Source organism: Bombina bombina, chromosome 1, assembly GCF_027579735.1.
Source record: "Bombina bombina isolate aBomBom1 chromosome 1, aBomBom1.pri, whole genome shotgun sequence".
Classification (NCBI taxonomy): Eukaryota; Metazoa; Chordata; class Amphibia; order Anura; family Bombinatoridae; genus Bombina; species Bombina bombina.
The window spans coordinates 964,227,665-964,249,317 of NC_069499.1; the positions used below are offsets into that span (position 1 = coordinate 964,227,665).

Sequence of the window (21,653 nt, forward strand, 5' to 3'; positions counted from 1 at the left end):
TTCTGTTATGATGTTGATATGGATGTCGCTAGATCTAACATTAATGGTAAGGCATAATATAAAGGATATAGTATATGGGCATTTATTAGTATTTATTAATCAGTTTGGTTTGATTTATTAACATTATGTCTTTTGATACCTCTTCTCCTTTCCATGTTCAGAAACTTAGGTCCTATTTGGATGATTTTGACGTGTACAAACCAAAGATATTTGCAGAAGAAGGGGAACTTTCTAAAGCATCATCCCTGGATGAGATTACCATAGCAGGAAGTACCTTCAGGTTGGATAGCTTGCATTACCTTGGCTCGAAGTTCAATATTCTTGAGAGCATCTGTGCAGAGAGAATGCTGGTGCAGCCGAATGTTGAAACCTCACCTTCATCAACCTCCAGTTCCATACACTGAACAGGCACGTCCAATTGGAGAGTTGCCTCAGTTCATTTCTTAGCTGAAGAATGCAGCCTATGGAATAATTAATGGATAAAGAACAAATAAAGTATCCATTAGTATTTGGTTCAATCTCATTCTGCTGACCGTCATCTGTCAGCTGAAGCACGAAGACAGGATAAGCGGATCTTCCAGTAACGTTGAACAGTTGAAAAATTCACTTCTGCTCTTCATATGCTCATATTATTTTAGAAAACAATTCATTTTCAATTCTTAAAACAACAACAACAATGTTTTAACATTAATTTCACACCTACAATACCAAGGAAGGAAGAGAAGGAATGTACTTATAAAAAAAAAATTGGTATTAGGTTTGACTGTTGCAAGTCTTTTGAATTAATTGTAAAAATCATCCTGCCTGCTTTTTATTCAAGCAGGAGAAATGGGCTTTGGTTAGCTTGTTTTGTATTCATTTCAGATGGTCATTTAGCACACACCTGAATATATGCTGCATTTAAAGGGACACTGTGCTTAAACTAATTTCTGCCATCCATGTGAAAGACAATAAAAAGTGGAGTTAAAGCTTTTTCAAATTTAAATTGAAGCTAATACAGCTTTATTAGTTGTGTACTTCCCGCTAACATGCATTGGTTTATAGGTACTTCCTGTGAATGTTTGTTGACAGGTATTCCCTGATAATGCTCACTGAGTATTGAAAGGGAATATCTATAAGCCAAAGGGCATTAGCAGGAAATGCACAATAGATACGGGTATTAAACAAAAGCCTAAGGGGCCGAATTATCAAGCTGGCCGGAAATAGAAGTTAGGAAGTAGTGGACAGAAATCAACTCGATCAAATACGATCTGGTTGATTGACACCCCCTGATAGCGGCAGACTAGCCGCAAATCTGCAGGGGGCGGTTTTGCACAAGCAGATCTGGTGAACTGCTTGTGCAATGATAAATGCTGACAAAGTATGATGTCGGCATTTATCGATGTGCAGCGGATATGATACGCTACATCGTATCATGTCCGCTCGCACTTTGATAAATATGCCCCTAAATATTTAAATGCTGTTTTTGTATATGGATGACAGAAGAATAAGGTTGAAGGGTAAAAGATCATTATAAAAATGTAATTCAGCTTTGTAAATATTGCTTTTTGAAATGTATTAATCTTATGGGTGCTTTCTACTCTAGAAAAATATTTGTAGCAATTTATAGAAATATATGCAATGTTATTGCTAATAAATTCATATGAAATTATTGATCAAATTAGGAGCAATATCTGATATTGTTTCTATGTTTATTGGAGGCGTATCCCATTTGTTGGAATAATTCCATTACAGCTGAAGGCCTACTTACACTACATGATTTGACTAACTGGTCAGAACAAACTGATTATATCCACAGTGTCAAAATTAGGGTTTCCACTTCAGCTATGTTATGAGTAACACATGTTGAAGGTTTGCCGGGAGGAACATGTGTTCTTCATAACTCAAAACTATCAATTCAATTAAAGGATCGCTGAGGTGGCAATTCTTCTCAAAATATTTAGATTTTATTAACATGAATGGATGTAAAGGGGGGCTAAACATTTTAATTATAAAGTTAAAAAAACTATTCATTTTAAAATTGATTTTTTTTAAATTTGGTTTATTGGACTGACATTGAACATAATCTTGGTATGATGGTATAAGCTGCTTTTTTTATTTTTTTCCTACATATATCACCTTAGTGTAATATTGTTACTGAACAGCTTTTTCAATCTGTTGCAGACTTACAGGGACTTTAAAGGGACATGAAACCCAAACATTTTCTTTCATGATTCAGATAGAGAATATAATTTTAAACAGCATTCCAATTTACTTCTATTATTTAATTTGCTTCATTCTTTAGATATCATTTGTTGAAGAAATAGCATGCACATATGTGAGCCAATCACATGAGGCATATATGTGCAGCCACCAATCAGGAGCTACTGAGCATATCTCGATATATGCTTTAAAACAAAGGATATCAAGACAATGAAGCAAATAAGATAATAGTAGTAAATTGGAAAGTTGTTTTAAATGGCATATTCTTTCTACATCATGAAAGAAAAAATTTGGGTTTCATGTCCCTTTAAAGGGACATAATACTGATATTTTAAATAACTTGAAAAAGATGCAGCATAACTGTAAAAAGCTGACAAGAAAATATCACCTGAGGATCTCTATGTAAAAAGGAAAGACATTTTACCTCAATGTATTCAGTTTACCAGTAAGTGCTGTGCAAGTTGAAGAAAAAAAACAAGCCAATAAGCTTTAGCAGTGCTGAGGTTATGCTTTGCTTTGCCTTTTCTGTGATCTCATGAGATTTCATATAATTTACTTAAACTGAATAGGAAAATAACATGACTGTGCCTGCGCATGACAGATCCACACTCCCTAGCTTGCCCTGGGACAGGCTGCTTAAAGTCTTTTTACAGTGCGGTGTAAATACTTAGGAAATGTGAGGTAAATATCTTCCTTTTTTACATACAGATGTTCAGGTGATATTTTCTGGCCAGCTTTTTACAGCTATGCCGCATCACTTTCATGTGCTTCAACATTTGGGTATCATGTCCCTTTAACGTATTTTTTTAATATATGTAAACAGTATGGGGGTCAATTTATCAATGCATCAACCTGACCGCATTTGCTGAGTTAAATACGCTTGCTGTACATCGCTGATGCGAATCTCCATTTGATGTCCTTATTTATAAAAAAAAACTGTCAAACACAAGCGTCAAGTATGACGCGAAAAGCATTGTACTGTTGATAAATATGAAGCATCAATTTCACTATTTATCAAGAGTAATCTACCCAGAGTTGTGTATGATCCTCATCACATGTCCATCCTGTGACTTGTGTTTTCATACAGTTATTACTTACAACATTTCTTTCTTGTCCATGAATAAGAACAGTTATTTAATGCAATATTTAAGGCTAGATTACAAGTGGAGCAGTATTTTAATGTGCGCCCCATAAAGAGGCAAATATGTCAGTTTACGTGCACACATTAAATAACCAGCCATTAAAAGTGTATGGTTAACGCTCTCATAAGCTCGCGGGAGCACTTTGTGCTTATCGCAATTAACCAGAGGTCAGAAAAAAAAATATGCCCCAAATGCCCTCAAAATAAAGTGGACAGTTCCTTTCTTAAAATAAAAAAATATGAGCATCTCTATATTTAATGAAGATAACTGCACAAAGCAGTTATAAGGGGTTAAAGTGAGGGAACGGGGGGTGGCACTGAAAAGTGCCTTTACATTGAAGTCTATAAAGGCTGCGTGTTCACTGTAAATATATATGTACAGTATATGCTTATATACATATATATATTTATGTGTTAATATGTGTACATACATATAAAAACATATATATATATATATATATATATATATATATATATGTATATATTCATATACATATATATTTTAATTTGCTGCCCAACACTGAGCAACTTACCCACTACACTGTGCTAGGTTCTTTGCCGCTTCTTACAGCATGAGAACAGTGCTCCCATTGTAGCCAATGGAAGCGCGCTCTCGTGAGTGCAAAGCTTCCAGGCAATGCGAACGCAAGGTTTGCGTTCGCATTACGCTTGACTTGTAATACCAGCACATATTTGCGTGTGCTGGTATTACTGAGTGGAGAGCAAATATCGTGCTCCTGAAAGTGCAATTTTGCGATCCACTCATAATCTAGCCCTTAGTTGGTTAAATTATGTCCTCCTTGAAATACTTATTTTTATACAAGTGCAAACAATAAACAATACATTTACTTTAATATATATATATATATATATATATATATATATATATATATATATATGGAAAAGAGAAAAATCTAAGTAGCAAGCAGGCTCAAATTAATGGTGATAACATACAAAATGTCCACAGCACTGTCCTTCTTAAATTACTTTATTATCTGTTAAGGTACAGACATTAAAACAGCGACGTTTCGAGTTTAATCACTCTTAATCATGCTAGTTACATTGTATCATGTTACACACTTTTAAAAGAATTCAGTTTCGCGCCAACCACCAAACAATGTGGCTCTGCTCTCATCTACTGACAAAAAATAACTGACATGAAATAAAAAACATTCTCAAAAATACACTAACAGCACTAACTCCGACATCACCCTATACAAATTAATGGTGATGTGTGGCAGCATAAAAACAATATATATATATATATATATATATATATATATATATATATATATATATATTTTAATTATTTTGCTTAAATGAGTATTGCAAATATAAAGATATTAGTCATGTTCATTGTTAATGATTGTATGAGAGGACAAACAGCATATAACTCAACCTTTCCGTGTTTTTAGACACACCCTTTTATACTAGACTAATAACATCCCTTTTATTCCTATGGGATTTGCATGCCAAAAGTGGAGGATTGAAAATCAGGTTTGCTGTGTCAATCAAGACATGAACGTACCAGTTGAATGTTTTTTTAAATTTTAATTTGGTTTAATAGAGTCGTATCGTATGTAAAGGCAGATTACCAGTAATACTCTCAAATATTGTGAGTATCTATTTGCATCAAACTAATCTCGCTGTAACATATGTTACAGCAAATAGGCCTGCATTTTACTATGTTGACTGATTGTTAACTTTGGCGTATCAATTTTGTGCTTCATTTGACGTGGAATTGCAGTGTATTCACAGTTGAAACTTTGATAAATTAAACCTTATATATCAACAGTTCGAAACAAATTGTTTTGCAGTCTAAGGACGTGATCTTTGGTAAACTTTTTGAGTATTGTTATTTTATTGCCTTGCTGATAGGGACAGATATAAATTTGCTCCTGCATTGATGAAGCCATCGCTGCATATAATGTTGCTGCAAAATTCACCTGAAATCTGCAGGATACATTCCAGCCTCTCTGAGAGTAGTAGAGTTAAATGTGATGAAAGAGTCTTAATTTGACACTGGAGTATATTTATCAAGCAATCACTGTGTAACCTGTTACAGAATACGGGTTCTGAAGTACACATCACAGGCTCAATGGGGCAGTTAAAACCCCCCACAATTTTAAATTACAGGAAAAAAATAACAAAATACATAATGAATGTATATTGGAAAGTTCTTTTCTATGCATAATTAAACATTTTGTGGGAAAATAATTTTTGAGTTTAATGTACATTTATTATTATGTTTTTTTAAACTTAAAATGACCATTTGGCTAAGAACAAAAACGTGTAAAATATTACTTTATTTCTTCTATAAAAAGGACACTATGGGGCCTATTTATCAAGCTGTCAACCGCAAATACGCTGGATTTCTGCAGCGTAATTATGGCGAGCTTGATTCGCCTTAGTTATCAAAGGCTACAGACCGGCAAAAGTAGAATTTTGTGACGTAACATACAATCCACCGGTCTCAGTCCGACACAAATCGATGCTTACATCATTACAGATGTTCCGAATGCAAATTCGGCACTATCTGACTACTTTTGCTAGTTATCAAATGTCTACCCGGTACGCTCGGCACTATTCCAGCCCAGCATACCTGGTTTTCAATCCCCTGCCCTGGAGGTGGCGGATGCCATAGGAATCAATGGGAGTCTGAAAGCAGCGAAAGCTTATGTTCGCTGCTGCCCGATATCCCATTGATTTCTATGGGAGAATAAAAGTTATGTTTACACCTAACATCTTAACATAAACCCCGAGTCTAAACACCACTAATCTGCCGCCCGACACCACTGCCACCTACATAAAAGTATTAACTCCTATCTCGCCGCTCCCGAAGCCCGCCGCAACAAAATAAATGTATTAACCCCTAAACCGCCAGCCCCCCACATCGCCATATACGAAATTAAACTATTATCCCCTAAACCTAACAACCCGCTAACTTTATATGAAATATTAACTCATCCCTATCTTATAATAAATTTAAACTTACCTTTAGATTTAAATTAAACTATATTAAACTACTAATTACCAACCCTATTATACTACAATTACATTAAAATATATTAAACTATTAATTAACCTATTCTAACTATTATAATAAAATTACATTAAACTATATTAAACTAATAATTTATCTAACCTAACTTTTATACTAAAATTACATTAAACTACAAATTAAATTAACTATATTATATATTTAAACACATAACCCTACTCAAATTATTTAATTCTACACTTAAAAATTAGTTACAAAAAACTAAGTTACAAAAAATAACAAACACTAACGGCTAGATTTAGAGTTTTGCGGCCAAAGGGGTGCGTTAGCTACGCGTGTTTTTTTCCCTGCACCTTTTACATAACGCTGGTATTTAGAGTTCTCTGAAGGGATGCGTTAGGCTCCAAAAAGGGAGCGTAGAGCATATTTTACCGCCACTTCAACTCTCAATACCAGCGTTGCTTACGGTAGCGGCCAGCTTGAAAAACGTGCTCGTGCACGATTCCCCTATAGGAAACAATGGGGCAGTTTGAGCTGCAAAAAAACCTAATACCTCCAAAAAGCAGCGTTCAGCTCCTAATGCAGCCCCATTGTTTCCTATGGGGAAACACTTCCTAAGTCTGCACCTAATACCCTAACATGAACCCTGAGTCTAAAAACCCCTAACCTTACACTTATTAACCCCTAATCTGCCACCCCCGCTATCGCTGAACCCTGCATATTATTATTAACCCCTAGCTTTTTACAGCTATGCCGCATCACTTTCATGTGCTTCAACATTTGGGTATCATGTCCCTTTAACGTATTTTTTTAATATATGTAAACAGTATGGGGGTCAATTTATCAATGCATCAACCTGACCGCATTTGCTGAGTTAAATACGCTTGCTGTACATCGCTGATGCGAATCTCCATTTGATGTCCTTATTTATAAAAAAAAACTGTCAAACACAAGCGTCAAGTATGACGCGAAAAGCATTGTACTGTTGATAAATATGAAGCATCAATTTCACTATTTATCAAGAGTAATCTACCCAGAGTTGTGTATGATCCTCATCACATGTCCATCCTGTGACTTGTGTTTTCATACAGTTATTACTTACAACATTTCTTTCTTGTCCATGAATAAGAACAGTTATTTAATGCAATATTTAAGGCTAGATTACAAGTGGAGCAGTATTTTAATGTGCGCCCCATAAAGAGGCAAATATGTCAGTTTACGTGCACACATTAAATAACCAGCCATTAAAAGTGTATGGTTAACGCTCTCATAAGCTCGCGGGAGCACTTTGTTCTTATCGCAATTAACCAGAGGTCAGAAAAAAAAATATGCCCCAAATGCCCTCAAAATAAAGTGGACAGTTCCTTTCTTAAAATAAAAAAATATGAGCATCTCTATATTTAATGAAGATAACTGCACAAAGCAGTTATAAGGGGTTAAAGTGAGGGAACGGGGGGTGGCACTGAAAAGTGCCTTTACATTGAAGTCTATAAAGGCTGCGTGTTCACTGTAAATATATATGTACAGTATATGCTTATATACATATATATATTTATGTGTTAATATGTGTACATACATATAAAAACATATATATATATATATATATATATATATATATGTATATATTCATATACATATATATTTTAATTTGCTGCCCAACACTGAGCAACTTACCCACTACACTGTGCTAGGTTCTTTGCCGCTTCTTACAGCATGAGAACAGTGCTCCCATTGTAGCCAATGGAAGCGCGCTCTCGTGAGTGCAAAGCTTCCAGGCAATGCGAACGCAAGGTTTGCGTTCGCATTACGCTTGACTTGTAATACCAGCACATATTTGCGTGTGCTGGTATTACTGAGTGGAGAGCAAATATCGTGCTCCTGAAAGTGCAATTTTGCGATCCACTCATAATCTAGCCCTTAGTTGGTTAAATTATGTCCTCCTTGAAATACTTATTTTTATACAAGTGCAAACAATAAACAATACATTTACTTTAATATATATATATATATATATATATATATATATATATATATATATATATATATATATATATATATGGAAAAGAGAAAAATCTAAGTAGCAAGCAGGCTCAAATTAATGGTGATAACATACAAAATGTCCACAGCACTGTCCTTCTTAAATTACTTTATTATCTGTTAAGGTACAGACATTAAAACAGCGACGTTTCGAGTTTAATCACTCTTAATCATGCTAGTTACATTGTATCATGTTACACACTTTTAAAAGAATTCAGTTTCGCGCCAACCACCAAACAATGTGGCTCTGCTCTCATCTACTGACAAAAAATAACTGACATGAAATAAAAAACATTCTCAAAAATACACTAACAGCACTAACTCCGACATCACCCTATACAAATTAATGGTGATGTGTGGCAGCATAAAAACAATATATATATATATATATATATATATATATATATATATATTTTTTAATTATTTTTCTTAAATGAGTATTGAAAATATAAAGATATTAGTCATGTTCATTGTTAATGATTGTATGAGAGGACAAACAGCATATAACTCAACCTTTCCGTGTTTTTAGACACACCCTTTTATACTAGACTAATAACATCCCTTTTATTCCTATGGGATTTGCATGCCAAAAGTGGAGGATTGAAAATCAGGTTTGCTGTGTCAATCAAGACATGAACGTACCAGTTGAATGTTTTTTTAAATTTTAATTTGGTTTAATAGAGTCGTATCGTATGTAAAGGCAGATTACCAGTAATACTCTCAAATATTGTGAGTATCTATTTGCATCAAACTAATCTCGCTGTAACATATGTTACAGCAAATAGGCCTGCATTTTACTATGTTGACTGATTGTTAACTTTGGCGTATCAATTTTGTGCTTCATTTGACGTGGAATTGCAGTGTATTCACAGTTGAAACTTTGATAAATTAAACCTTATATATCAACAGTTCGAAACAAATTGTTTTGCAGTCTAAGGACGTGATCTTTGGTAAACTTTTTGAGTATTGTTATTTTATTGCCTTGCTGATAGGGACAGATATAAATTTGCTCCTGCATTGATGAAGCCATCGCTGCATATAATGTTGCTGCAAAATTCACCTGAAATCTGCAGGATACATTCCAGCCTCTCTGAGAGTAGTAGAGTTAAATGTGATGAAAGAGTCTTAATTTGACACTGGAGTATATTTATCAAGCAATCACTGTGTAACCTGTTACAGAATACGGGTTCTGAAGTACACATCACAGGCTCAATGGGGCAGTTAAAACCCCCCACAATTTTAAATTACAGGAAAAAAATAACAAAATACATAATGAATGTATATTGGAAAGTTCTTTTCTATGCATAATTAAACATTTTGTGGGAAAATAATTTTTGAGTTTAATGTACATTTATTATTATGTTTTTTTAAACTTAAAATGACCATTTGGCTAAGAACAAAAACGTGTAAAATATTACTTTATTTCTTCTATAAAAAGGACACTATGGGGCCTATTTATCAAGCTGTCAACCGCAAATACGCTGGATTTCTGCAGCGTAATTATGGCGAGCTTGATTCGCCTTAGTTATCAAAGGCTACAGACCGGCAAAAGTAGAATTTTGTGACGTAACATACGATCCACCGGTCTCAGTCCGACACAAATCGATGCTTACATCATTACAGATGTTCCGAATGCAAATTCGGCACTATCTGACTACTTTTGCTAGTTATCAAATGTCTACCCGGTACGCTCGGCACTATTCCAGCCCAGCATACCTGGTTTTCAATCCCCTGCCCTGGAGGTGGCGGATGCCATAGGAATCAATGGGAGTCTGAAAGCAGCGAAAGCTTATGTTCGCTGCTGCCCGATATCCCATTGATTTCTATGGGAGAATAAAAGTTATGTTTACACCTAACATCTTAACATAAACCCCGAGTCTAAACACCACTAATCTGCCGCCCGACACCACTGCCACCTACATAAAAGTATTAACTCCTATCTCGCCGCTCCCGAAGCCCGCCGCAACAAAATAAATGTATTAACCCCTAAACCGCCAGCCCCCCACATCGCCATATACGAAATTAAACTATTATCCCCTAAACCTAACAACCCGCTAACTTTATATGAAATATTAACTCATCCCTATCTTATAATAAATTTAAACTTACCTTTAGATTTAAATTAAACTATATTAAACTACTAATTACCAACCCTATTATACTACAATTACATTAAAATATATTAAACTATTAATTAACCTATTCTAACTATTATAATAAAATTACATTAAACTATATTAAACTAATAATTTATCTAACCTAACTTTTATACTAAAATTACATTAAACTACAAATTAAATTAACTATATTATATATTTAAACACATAACCCTACTCAAATTATTTAATTCTACACTTAAAAATTAGTTACAAAAAACTAAGTTACAAAAAATAACAAACACTAACGGCTAGATTTAGAGTTTTGCGGCCAAAGGGGTGCGTTAGCTACGCGTGTTTTTTTCCCTGCACCTTTTACATAACGCTGGTATTTAGAGTTCTCTGAAGGGATGCGTTAGGCTCCAAAAAGGGAGCGTAGAGCATATTTTACCGCCACTTCAACTCTCAATACCAGCGTTGCTTACGGTAGCGGCCAGCTTGAAAAACGTGCTCGTGCACGATTCCCCTATAGGAAACAATGGGGCAGTTTGAGCTGCAAAAAAACCTAATACCTCCAAAAAGCAGCGTTCAGCTCCTAATGCAGCCCCATTGTTTCCTATGGGGAAACACTTCCTAAGTCTGCACCTAATACCCTAACATGAACCCTGAGTCTAAAAACCCCTAACCTTACACTTATTAACCCCTAATCTGCCACCCCCGCTATCGCTGAACCCTGCATATTATTATTAACCCCTAATCTGCCGCTCCGTACACCGCCGCCACCTACATTATACCTATGTACCCCTAATCTGCTGCCCCTAACACCACCGACCCCTATATTATATTTATTAACCCCTAATCTGCCCCCCCAACGTCACCGCTACCTTACCTACACTTATTAACCCATAATCTGCCGACCGGACCTCGCCGCCACTATAACAATTGTATTAACCCCTAAACTGCCTCACTCCCGCCTCGCAAACCCTATAATAAATAGTATTAACCCCTAATCTGCCCCTAATAGTATTAACCCCTAATCTGACACCTAACTTCAAGTATTATCCCCTAATCTGCCGACCGGACATCGCCGCTACTCTAATAAATGTATTAACCCCTAAAGCTAAGTCTAACCCTAACCCTAACACCCCCCTAAATTAAATATAATTTTAATCTAATGAAATAAATTATTTATTATTAAATAAATTAATCCTATTTAAAGCTAAATACTTACCTGTAAAATAAACCCTAATATAGCTACAATATAACGAATAATTATATTGTAGCTATTTTACAATTTATATTTATTTTACAGGCAACTTTGTATTTATTTTAACTAGGTATTAACTATTTAATAGCTACCTAGTTAAAATAATTACAAAATTACCTGTAAAATAAATCCTAACCTAAGTTACAATTAAACCTAACACTACACTAGCAATAAATAAATTAAATAAATTAACTATAATTACCTACAATTAAATCAACTAAACTAAATTACAAAAAAAAACAAACACTAAATTACAAAAAAAAAAGATTACAAGAATTTTAAACTAATTACACCTACTCTAAGCCCCCTAAAAAAATAACAAAGCCCCCCAAAATAAAAAATGCCCTACCCTATTCTAAAATAAAAAGATAACATCTCTATTACCTTACCAGCCCTTAAAAGGGCCTTTTGTGGGGCATGCCCCAAAGAAATCAGCTCTTTTGCCTGTAAAAAAAACATACAATACCCCCCAACATTACAACCCACCACCAACATACCCCTAATCTAACCCAAACCCCCCTTAAAAACCTAACTCTAAGCCCCTGAAGATCTCCCTACCTTGTCTTCACCCAGCCTGGTATCACCGATCCGTCCAGAAGAGGGTCCGAAGTCTTCATCCTATCCGGCCAGAAGAGGTCCTCCAGAGGGTCCGAAGTCTTTATCCTATCCGGCCAGAAGAGGTCCTCCAGAGGGTCGGAAGTCTTCATCCAGGCGGCATCTTCTATCTTCTTCCATCCAGAGCGGATCCATCTTGAAGCAGCCGACGTGGAGCCATCCTTCCTCACCGACGGACTAACGACGAATGAAGGTTCCTTTAAATGACGTCATCCAAGATGGTGTCCCTCGAATTCCGATTGGCTGATAGGATTCTATTAGCCAATCGGAATTAAGGTAGGAAAAATCTGATTGGCTGATTGAATCAGCCAATCAGATTTAAGTTCAATCCGATTGGCTGATTGGATCAGCCAATCAGATTGAGCTTGCATTCTATTGGCTGTTCTGATCAGCCAATAGAATGCAAGCTCTGATTGGCTGATTGGATCAGCCAATCCGATTTCCTACCTTAATTCCGATTGGCTGATAGAATCCTATCAGCCAATCGGAAATTCGAGGGACGCCATCTTGGATTAAAGGAACCTTTATTCGTCGTTAGTCCGTCGGTGAGGAAGGATGGCTCCGCGTCGGCTGCTTCAAGATGGACCCGCTCCGCTCCGGATGGAAGAAGATAGAAGATGCAGCCTGGATGAAGACTTCTAAGTCTAATAAGTGTAGGTAGGTAGCGGCGACGTTGGAAGGGCAGATTAGGGGTTAATAAATATTATGTAGGGGCAGCAGATTAGGGGTTTATAGTGATAATGTAGGTGGCGGCGGTGTCCGGTTGGCAGATTAGGGGTTAAAAATTTTTATTAGAGTGGTGGCGATGTGGGGGGACCTCGGTTTAGGGGTACATAGGTAGTTTATGGGTGTTAGTGTACTTTAGAGCACAGTAGTTAAGAGCTGTATAAACCGGCGTTAGCCCATAAAGCTCTTAACTCCTGACTTTTTTTTGTGGCTGGAGTCTTGTCGGTAGAGGGTCTAATGCTCACCTCAGCCAAGGCTCTAAATACCAGCATTAGTAAGATCCCATTGAAAAGATAGGATACACAATTGGTGTAAGGGGATCTGTGGTATGGAAAAGTTTCGGCTGGAAAGTGAGCGTTAGACCCTTTCCTGACTGACTCTAAATACCAGTGGGCGGTAAAAAGCAGTGTTAGGAGCCCTTAACGCTGGTTTTGACGGCTAACGCAGAACTTTAAATCTAGGCGTAAGTTACACAAAAAAATAAACACTAAGTTACAAAAAATAAAACAGAAATTATTAAAGCTTTAAACTAATTAACCTAATCTAAGGGCCCTATGAAAATAAAAAAGCCCCCCCCCAAAAAAAAAAAATAACCTCCCCAGCCTACAATAAACTACAAATAGCCCTTAAAAGGGCCTTTTGCAGTGCATTGCCCCAAAGTAATCAGCTCTTTTATCTGTAAAAAAAAATACAATCAACTCCCAACAGTAAAACCCACCACCCATACAACCAACCCCCAAATAAAACCCTAACTAAAAAAACCTAAGCTCCCCATTGCCCTGAAAAGGGCATTTGGATGGGCATTGTCCTTAAATGGGCATTTAGCTCTATTGCAGCCCAAGTCCTAATCTAAAACTAAAACCCACCCAATAAACCCTTAAACAAATCCTAACACTAACTCCAGAAGATTTACTTACAGTTTTGAAGATCTGACATCCATCCTCCAAGAAGCCGGGAGAAATCCTCAATGAAGCGGCCGAAGTCTTCATCCAAGCTCACAGAAGTCTTCATCCAGATGGCATCTTCTATCTTCATCCATCCGATGCGGAGCAGTTCCATCTTCAAGACATTTGACACGACTTCCGACGACTACCAACAAATGAAGGTTCCTTTAAATGACGTCATCCAAGATGGCGTCCCTTACATTCTGATTGGCTGCTAGAATTCTATCAGCCAATCGGAATTAAGGTTGAAAAAATCCTATTGGCTGTTGCAATCAGCCAATAGGATTGAGCTTTCTTCCTATTGGCTGATCAAATGGTGTTAGGGTTAGACTTAGGTTTAGGGGTTAATACATTTAATATAGATATAGTTTCAGTGACGTTGGGGACAGCATATTAGGGGTTAATAAGTATAATGTCGGTGGTGGCGGTGTAGGGGGCGGCAGATTAGGGGTTAATAACATAATGTAGGTGGTGGTGGGCTCTGGGAGCGGCAGGATAGGGGTTAATATGTTTATTAGAGTGGCGGTGGGCTCCAGGAGCAGCGGTTTATGGGGTTAATAACTTTATTTAGTTAGGGCGGGGTCCGTGAGCAGCGTAATAGGGGTACAACAGTGTAGTATAGTGTGGGTGTTTGGTGACAGTATACCAATAAAGCTGGGAAAAAGCCGAAGAGCAGAGAGATCGATGACTGTCAGTTAACAACAGTCCGCTGCTCATCGCCCTGTACTTGGTGCGTGGCTTTTTGGCAGCTTTTTTGGTAACTTTGGAGAACGTATTCAGGTCCACGGCAGCGAAGTTAGGCGATCTTAGGCGAGCGTATTGGTGCCGTTGAATGCAAGTAAGTTGATGGCTTGATAAATAGGCCCCTATGAATGTGTTAATTGTTAAATTTAGAATATATCCTATATTATAAAAGACAAGTGTTTTTCTGAAGCCGTCATGCACAGTACAGACAAACACTTGGCCTTAGATTCTATTCTCGCGCACCTCGGCATAGCTGACAGCTGACAGATTGGGAGCGCGAGGTACACAGCATACAAGCAGCTGTGAGATAGGGAGCGCAAGCTACTCAACAGCTGTGAGGTCTGCTGCGTGAGAAGCGGCAACACGCTCCCCAGACCTCACAGCTGTTTGTGGCCGACGGGAGCGTCGCGAGGGGCGTGGCCGGGCGTCACGAGGGGCGTGGCCGGGCGTCGCGAGGGGCGTGGCCGGGCGGGTGTTGCCGCGATGGGGCGTGGCCGGGCGGGGTCCCGCGAAGACAGAGCCAGAGAGGGAGCAGGAGGGGGGGGGGGGGGCAGAGAGCCAAAGAGAAGGGGGGGGGGCAGAGAGCCAAAGAAAAGGGGGGGGGCAGAGAGCCAAAGAGAAGGGGGGGGGGGCAGAGAGCCAAAGAGAAGGGGGGGGGGGCAGAGAGCCAAAGAGAAGGGGGGGGCAGAGAGCCAAAGAGAAGGGGGGGGGGCAGAGAGCCAAAGAGAAGGGGGGGCAGAGAGCCAAAGAGAAGGGGGGCAGAGAGCCAAAGAGAAGGGGGGGGGGGGCAGAGAGCCAAAGAGAATGGGGGGGGGGCAGAGAGCCAAAGAGAAGGGGGGGCAGAGAGCCAAAGAGGGGGGGGGCAGAGAGCCAAAGAGAAGGGGGGGGCAGAGAGCCAAAGAGAAGGGGGGGACAGAGAGCCAAAGAGAAGGGGGGGCAGAGAGCCAAAGAGAAGGGGGGGGCAGAGAGCCAAAGAGAAGGGGGGGGGCAGAGAGCCAAAGAGAAGGGGGGGGGCAGAGAGCCAAAGTGAAGGGGGGGGCAGAGAGCCAAAGAGAAGGGGGGGCAGAGAGCCAAAGAGAAGGGGGGGCAGAGAGCCAAAGAGAAGGGGGGTGGGGGGCAGAGAGCCAAAGAGAAGGGGGGTGGGGGGCAGAGAGCCAAAGAGAAGGGGGGGGCAGAGAGCCAAAGAGAAGGGGGGGGGGGCAGAGAGCCAAAGAGAAGGGGGGGGCAGAGAGCCAAAGAGAAGGGGGGGGCAGAGAGCCAAAGAGAAGGGGGGGCAGAGAGCCAAAGAGAAGGGGGGGGCAGAGAGCCAAAGAGAAGGGGGGGCAGAGAGCCAAAGAGAAGGGGGGGGCAGAGAGCCAAAGAGAAGGGGGGGGGCAGAGAGCCAAAGAGAAGGGGGGGCAGAGAGCCAAAGAGAAGGGGGGGGCAGAGAGCCAAAGAGAAGGCGGGGGGGGGGCAGAGAGCCAAAGAGAAGGCGGGGGGGGCAGAGAGCCAAAGAGAAGGGGGGGCAGAGAGCCAAAGAGAAGGGGGGGGGGGGCAGAGAGCCAAAGAGAAGGGGGGGCAGAGAGCCAAAGAGAAGGGGGGGGGGCAGAGAGCCAAAGAGAAGGGGGGGGCAGAGAGCCAGAGAGAAGGGGGGGGGCAGAGAGCCAAAGAGAAGGGGGGGGGGGGCAGAGAGCCAAAGAGAAGGGGGGGCAGAGAGCCAAAGAGAAGGGGGGGGGCAGAGAGCCAAAGAGAAGGGGGGGGCAGAGAGCCAAAGAGAAGGGGGGGCAGAGAGCCAAAGAGAAGGGGGGGGGGCAGAGAGCCAAAGAGAAGGGGGGGGGCAGAGAGCCAAAGAAAAGGGGGGGCAGAGAGCCAAAGAGAAGGGGGGGGCAGAGAGCCAAAGAGAAGGGGGGGGGCAGAGAGCCAAAGAGAAGGGGGGGGAGAGAGAGCCAAAGAGAAGGGGGGGGGAGAGAGAGCCAAAGAGAAGGGGGGGAAGAGAGCCAAAGAGAAGGGGGGGAGAGCCAAAGAGAAGGGGGGGAGAGCCAAAGAGGGGGGGAGAGAGAGAGCCAAAGAGGAAAAAGAGCCAAAAAGGAGAGAGAGCCAAAGAGGGGGGAGAGAGAGCCAAAGAGGGGGGGGGAGAGAGCCAAAGAGGGGGGGGAGAGAGCCAAAGGGGGGGGGAGAGCTAAAGGGGGGGAGAGCCAAAGATGGGGGAGAGAGAGAGCCAAAGAGGAAAGAGAGCCAAAGAGGAGAGCAAAAGAGGGGAGAGAGACAAAGAGGGGGGGAGAGAGAGCCAAAGAGGGGGGGGCAGAGCCAAAGAGGGGGGGGGGGGGGAGAGCCAAAGAGGGGGGGAGAGAGCCAAAGAGGGGGGGAGAGCGCCAAAGAGGGGGGAGAGAACAAAAGAGGGGGGAGAGAGCCAAAGAGGGGAGGGGAGAGCAAAAGAGGGGGGGGAGAGCCAAAGAGGGGGGGAGCCAAAGGGGAGGGGGGAGCTGAAGGGGAGGGGAGAGCCAAAGAGGGGGGAGAGAGAGAGCCAAAGAGGAGAGAGAGCCAAAGAGGGGGGAGAGAGAGCCAAAGAGGGGGGAGAGAGAGCCAAAGAGGGGGGAGAGAGAGCCAAAGGGGGGGGAGCCAAAGAGGGGAGAGAGAGAGCCAAAGAGGAGAGAGAGCAAAAGAGGGGAGAGAGCCAAAGAGGGGGGGGGGGAGAGCCAAAGAGGGGGGGGGGGGGAGCCAAAGAGGGGGGGGAGAGCCAAAGGGGGGGGGGAGCCAAAGAGGGGGGAGAGAGCCAAAGAGGGGAGAGAGAGAGCAAAAGAGGGGAGAGAGAGAGAACAAAGGAGAGGGGGGAGAGAAAGCAAAAGAGAGGGGGGAAAGAAAGCAAAAGAGAGGGGGGAAGAGAGAGCAAAAGAAAGGGGGGAGAGAGCAAGGGGTGGGACCGCTGTTCTGAAAAAAATGGCCCGTGTACACGGGCTTTAGTACTAGTTGTATATAAAATGCATGAGGGAATATTTGCAATATATATTTCTTATTTCAAAAGTTGGATATGTGTATTCATTTCCATTAACCAGTATGTGCCCAAATTGGCAATAATCTTCAAAATACATTTTTTTTTCAAATTTCTGTTAGAACTAGTGGAAGTGGACTTCCATTCCACACATAACCAACATTCCAAAATACTGGCTAATATTGACAATCTATCATCAGATTCATCGGATCAGCTCTTCTTGAAAAATTCTCAAAGCACTGTAAAAATAAACTTTCCAATGGCACAGTATGTTTGTTCCAAGTTGAGGTTACAATCACCCTCACCACAAAGACCTGTACTCACAATTTCCCAAGCACCACACAGGTGCTAAATGTAGATTGGGTAAATTAGGAGCCTCCCAGATAGATCACTGCAGGATCCACAGTTATTCAGGACACTGTGATAGGTAAGCATAAACACCCTTCAATGGCACAGTATGTCTGATCACACGCTACACTTCAAATACTCACACACTCTGAGGGCTAATACTCACACTTTAGAAAGCACCACCTAGGTGATGTATACGCAGTCTGGTTAAGTTAGGACCCTCCCTGCTAGCTCACACTGTGCCATTGGAGGATGTTTGCCGGTCTGTGTGACACTGATTGTTATTATTGTCAAGGCATATAGCTATTGTATGCTGTAGGATCTTTTTTCATTCAATTATTTTTAAAGTGTAGCATTCTTTTCTTGTTTTTTTTTTTTTGTATTTTTGTGACTTCTTTACACAGTATCATTAGAGCAGCAACCAGATGGAGAATGGTATTGATACTGAAACTCACATTGATAACTCCAATACAAATATAAACCAGGGGGAGATAGATTTGCTGGAGATTGATAATGAGACATCTGTACCCCATGCATTAGTATACTAAGGTCTTTAGAAAAGCTACTAACATCGGATACTAAAGAATGCCAAGACCTGATTTTACTTGATAACTATGTAGCACAGAATATTATCCCACGTAGTCTTAAGATATTAAAATACCCTGCATTTGAATTAGAGGATGTAGAATATTCAGCAGAGTGGGAGAATGCATTACACGAATGCTCGATAAAGCTGATTAAAATACTGATCAAATATAGGGAAGCAAAACTCGAGAAAGTAAAGAATGAAATCACTAGTGTTAGAAACAAGTAGCTCTTCTCCTAAAGGATGAAAAATGGAACACTTTGCACAAGAATATAATGAATTACAACTACAAGCAATAAAGGCTTCTAAATTTAGGAGAGATAAGGAGGATTACAAAAAGGATAATATATATTCCTTTATTAAAATAAAATGTATAGGCGACACACTCTTTGTATTCCCAGAGATGATAGGAATAGCCTTATGGAGAAAAAAACGTTCAGCAGTAAGCTTAGCCAAATTAGTTCTAACAATAAGAGTGATAATAGATCATATAGGGGTAGCTATAAAATCCCAAATAAACCCAAGGAGGAACAGGGAGCCCTATAGATAAATCCAAACTCAGAGTAGAACAGGGGGGTATTCAATCTCAAAACCTAGAATACAATTCACCCAAAGAGAGAAGAAATCAGGTGACATATTCTAACAGATTTGAACCTTAGTCAAAAAAACCCCCAGATAATTCTAATAAATGGCACACTGACGGCTAGATTTAGAGTTTTGTCGGTAAGGACCCGTGTAGCTAACGCTGGCTTTTTTCTGGCCGCACCATAAAAATAACTCTGGTATTGAGAGTCCACATAAAGGCTGCGTTAGGCTCCAAAAAAGGAGCGTAGAGCATATTTAACGCAGCTTCAACTCTCGATACCAGAGTTGCTTACGGACGCGGCCAGCCTCAAAAACGTGCTCGTGCACGATTCCCCCATAGGAAACAATGGGGCTGTTTGAGCTGAAAAAATACCTAACACCTGCAAAAAAGCCGCGTTCAGCTCCTAACGCAGCCCTATTGTTTCCTATGCGGAAACACTTCCTACGTCTGCACCTAACACCCTAACATGTACCCCGAGTCTAAACACCCCTAACCTTACACTTATTAATCCCTATTCTGCGGCCCCCGCTATCGCTGACCCCTGTATATTATTTTTAACCCCTAATCTGCTGCTCCGTAAACCGCCGCTACTTACATTATCCCTATGTACCCCTAATCTGCTGCCCCTAACACTGCCGACCCCTATATTATATTTATTAACCCCTAATCTGCCCCCCCACAACGTCGCCTCCACCTGCCTACACTTATTAACCCCTAATCTGCCGAGCGGACCGCACCGCTACTATAATAAAGTTATTAACCCCTAATCCGCCTCACTAACCCTATAATAAATAGTATTAACCCCTAATCTGGCCTCCCTAACATCGCCGACACCTAACTTCAATTATTAACCCCTAATCTGCCGACCGGAGCTCACCGCTATTCTAATAAATATATTAACCCCTAAAGCTAAGTCTAACCCTAACACTAACACCCCCCTAACTTAAATATAATTTAAATCTAACGAAATTAATTAACTCTTATTAAATAAATTATTCCTATTTAAAGCTAAATACTTACCTGTAAAATAAATCCTAATATAGCTACAATATAAATTATAATTATATTATAGCTATTTTAGGATTAATATTTATTTTACAGGCAACTTTGTAATTATTTTAACCAGGTACAATAGCTATTAAATAGTTAAGAACTATTTAATAGCTAAAATAGTTAAAATAATTACAACATTACCTGTAAAATAAATCCTAACCTAAGTTACAATTAAACCTAACACTATACTATCATTAAATTAATTAAATAAAATACCTACAATTACCTACAATTAAACCTAACACTACACTATCAATACATTAATTAAATACAATACCTACAAATAAATACAATTAAATAAACTAACTAAAGTACAAAAAATAAAAAAGAACTAAGTTACAAAAAATAAAAAAATATTTACAAACATAAGAAAAATATTACAACAATTTTAAACTAATTACACCTACTCTAAGCCCCCTAATAAAATAACAAAGACCCCCAAAATAAAAAATGCCCTACCCTATTCTAAATTACTAAAGTTCAAAGCTCTTTTACCTTAGCAGCCCTGAACAGGGCCCTTTGCGGGGCATGCCCCAAGAAGTTCAGCTCTTTTGCCTGTAAAAAAAACCCCATACAATACCCCCCCAACATTACAACCCACCACCCACATACCCCTAATCTAACCCAAACCCCCCTTAAATAAACCTAACACTAAGCCCCTGAAGATCATTCTACCTTGTCTTCACCATACCAGGTTCACCGATCGGTCCTGGCTCCAAAATCTTCATCCAACCCAAGCAGGGGCTGGCGATCCATCATCCGGTGGCTGAAGAGGTCCAGAAGAGGCTCCAAAGTCTTCATCCTATCCGGGAAGAAGAGTAGATCCGGACCGGCAACCATCATCTTCCAAGCGGCATCTTCTATCTTCATCCGATGAGGGCCGGCTCCATCCTGAAGACCTCCATCGCGGACCCATCTTCATCCGGCGACGTCCAACTGAAGAATGACGGTTCCTTTAAGGGACTTCATCTAAGATGGCGTCCCTCGAATTCTGATTGGCTGATAGGATTCTATCAGCCAATCGGAATTAAGGTAGGAATATTCTGATTGGCTGATGGAATCAGCCAATCAGAATCAAGATCAATCCGATTGGCTGATCCAATCAGCCAATCAGATTGAGCTCGCATTCTATTGGCTGATTGGAACAGCCAATAGAATGCAAGCTCAATCTGATTGGCTGATTGGATCAGCCAATCGGATTGAACTTGATTCTGATTGGCTGATTCCATCAGCCAATCAGAATATTCCTACCTTAATTCCGATTGGCTGATAGAATCCTATCAGCCAATCGGAATTCGAGGGACACCATCTTGGATGACGTCCCTTAAAGGAACCGTCA

At 40.3% G+C, this 21,653-nt stretch overlaps 1 protein-coding gene across 1 annotated transcript in view; it reads left to right on the forward strand.

Annotated features, from left to right (window-relative positions):
- LOC128652794 (cadherin-like protein 26) overlaps positions 1-9,712 on the forward strand; it is a 222,481-nt gene extending 212,769 nt beyond the window's left edge. The window contains exon 20 of the mRNA XM_053705767.1: positions 162-9,712. Within this exon, the coding sequence (XP_053561742.1) occupies positions 162-404 (243 nt within the window). The 3' untranslated portion in view covers positions 405-9,712. The remainder of the gene's footprint in view (positions 1-161) is intronic.
- Positions 9,713-21,653: the final 11,941 nt, after the last annotated feature.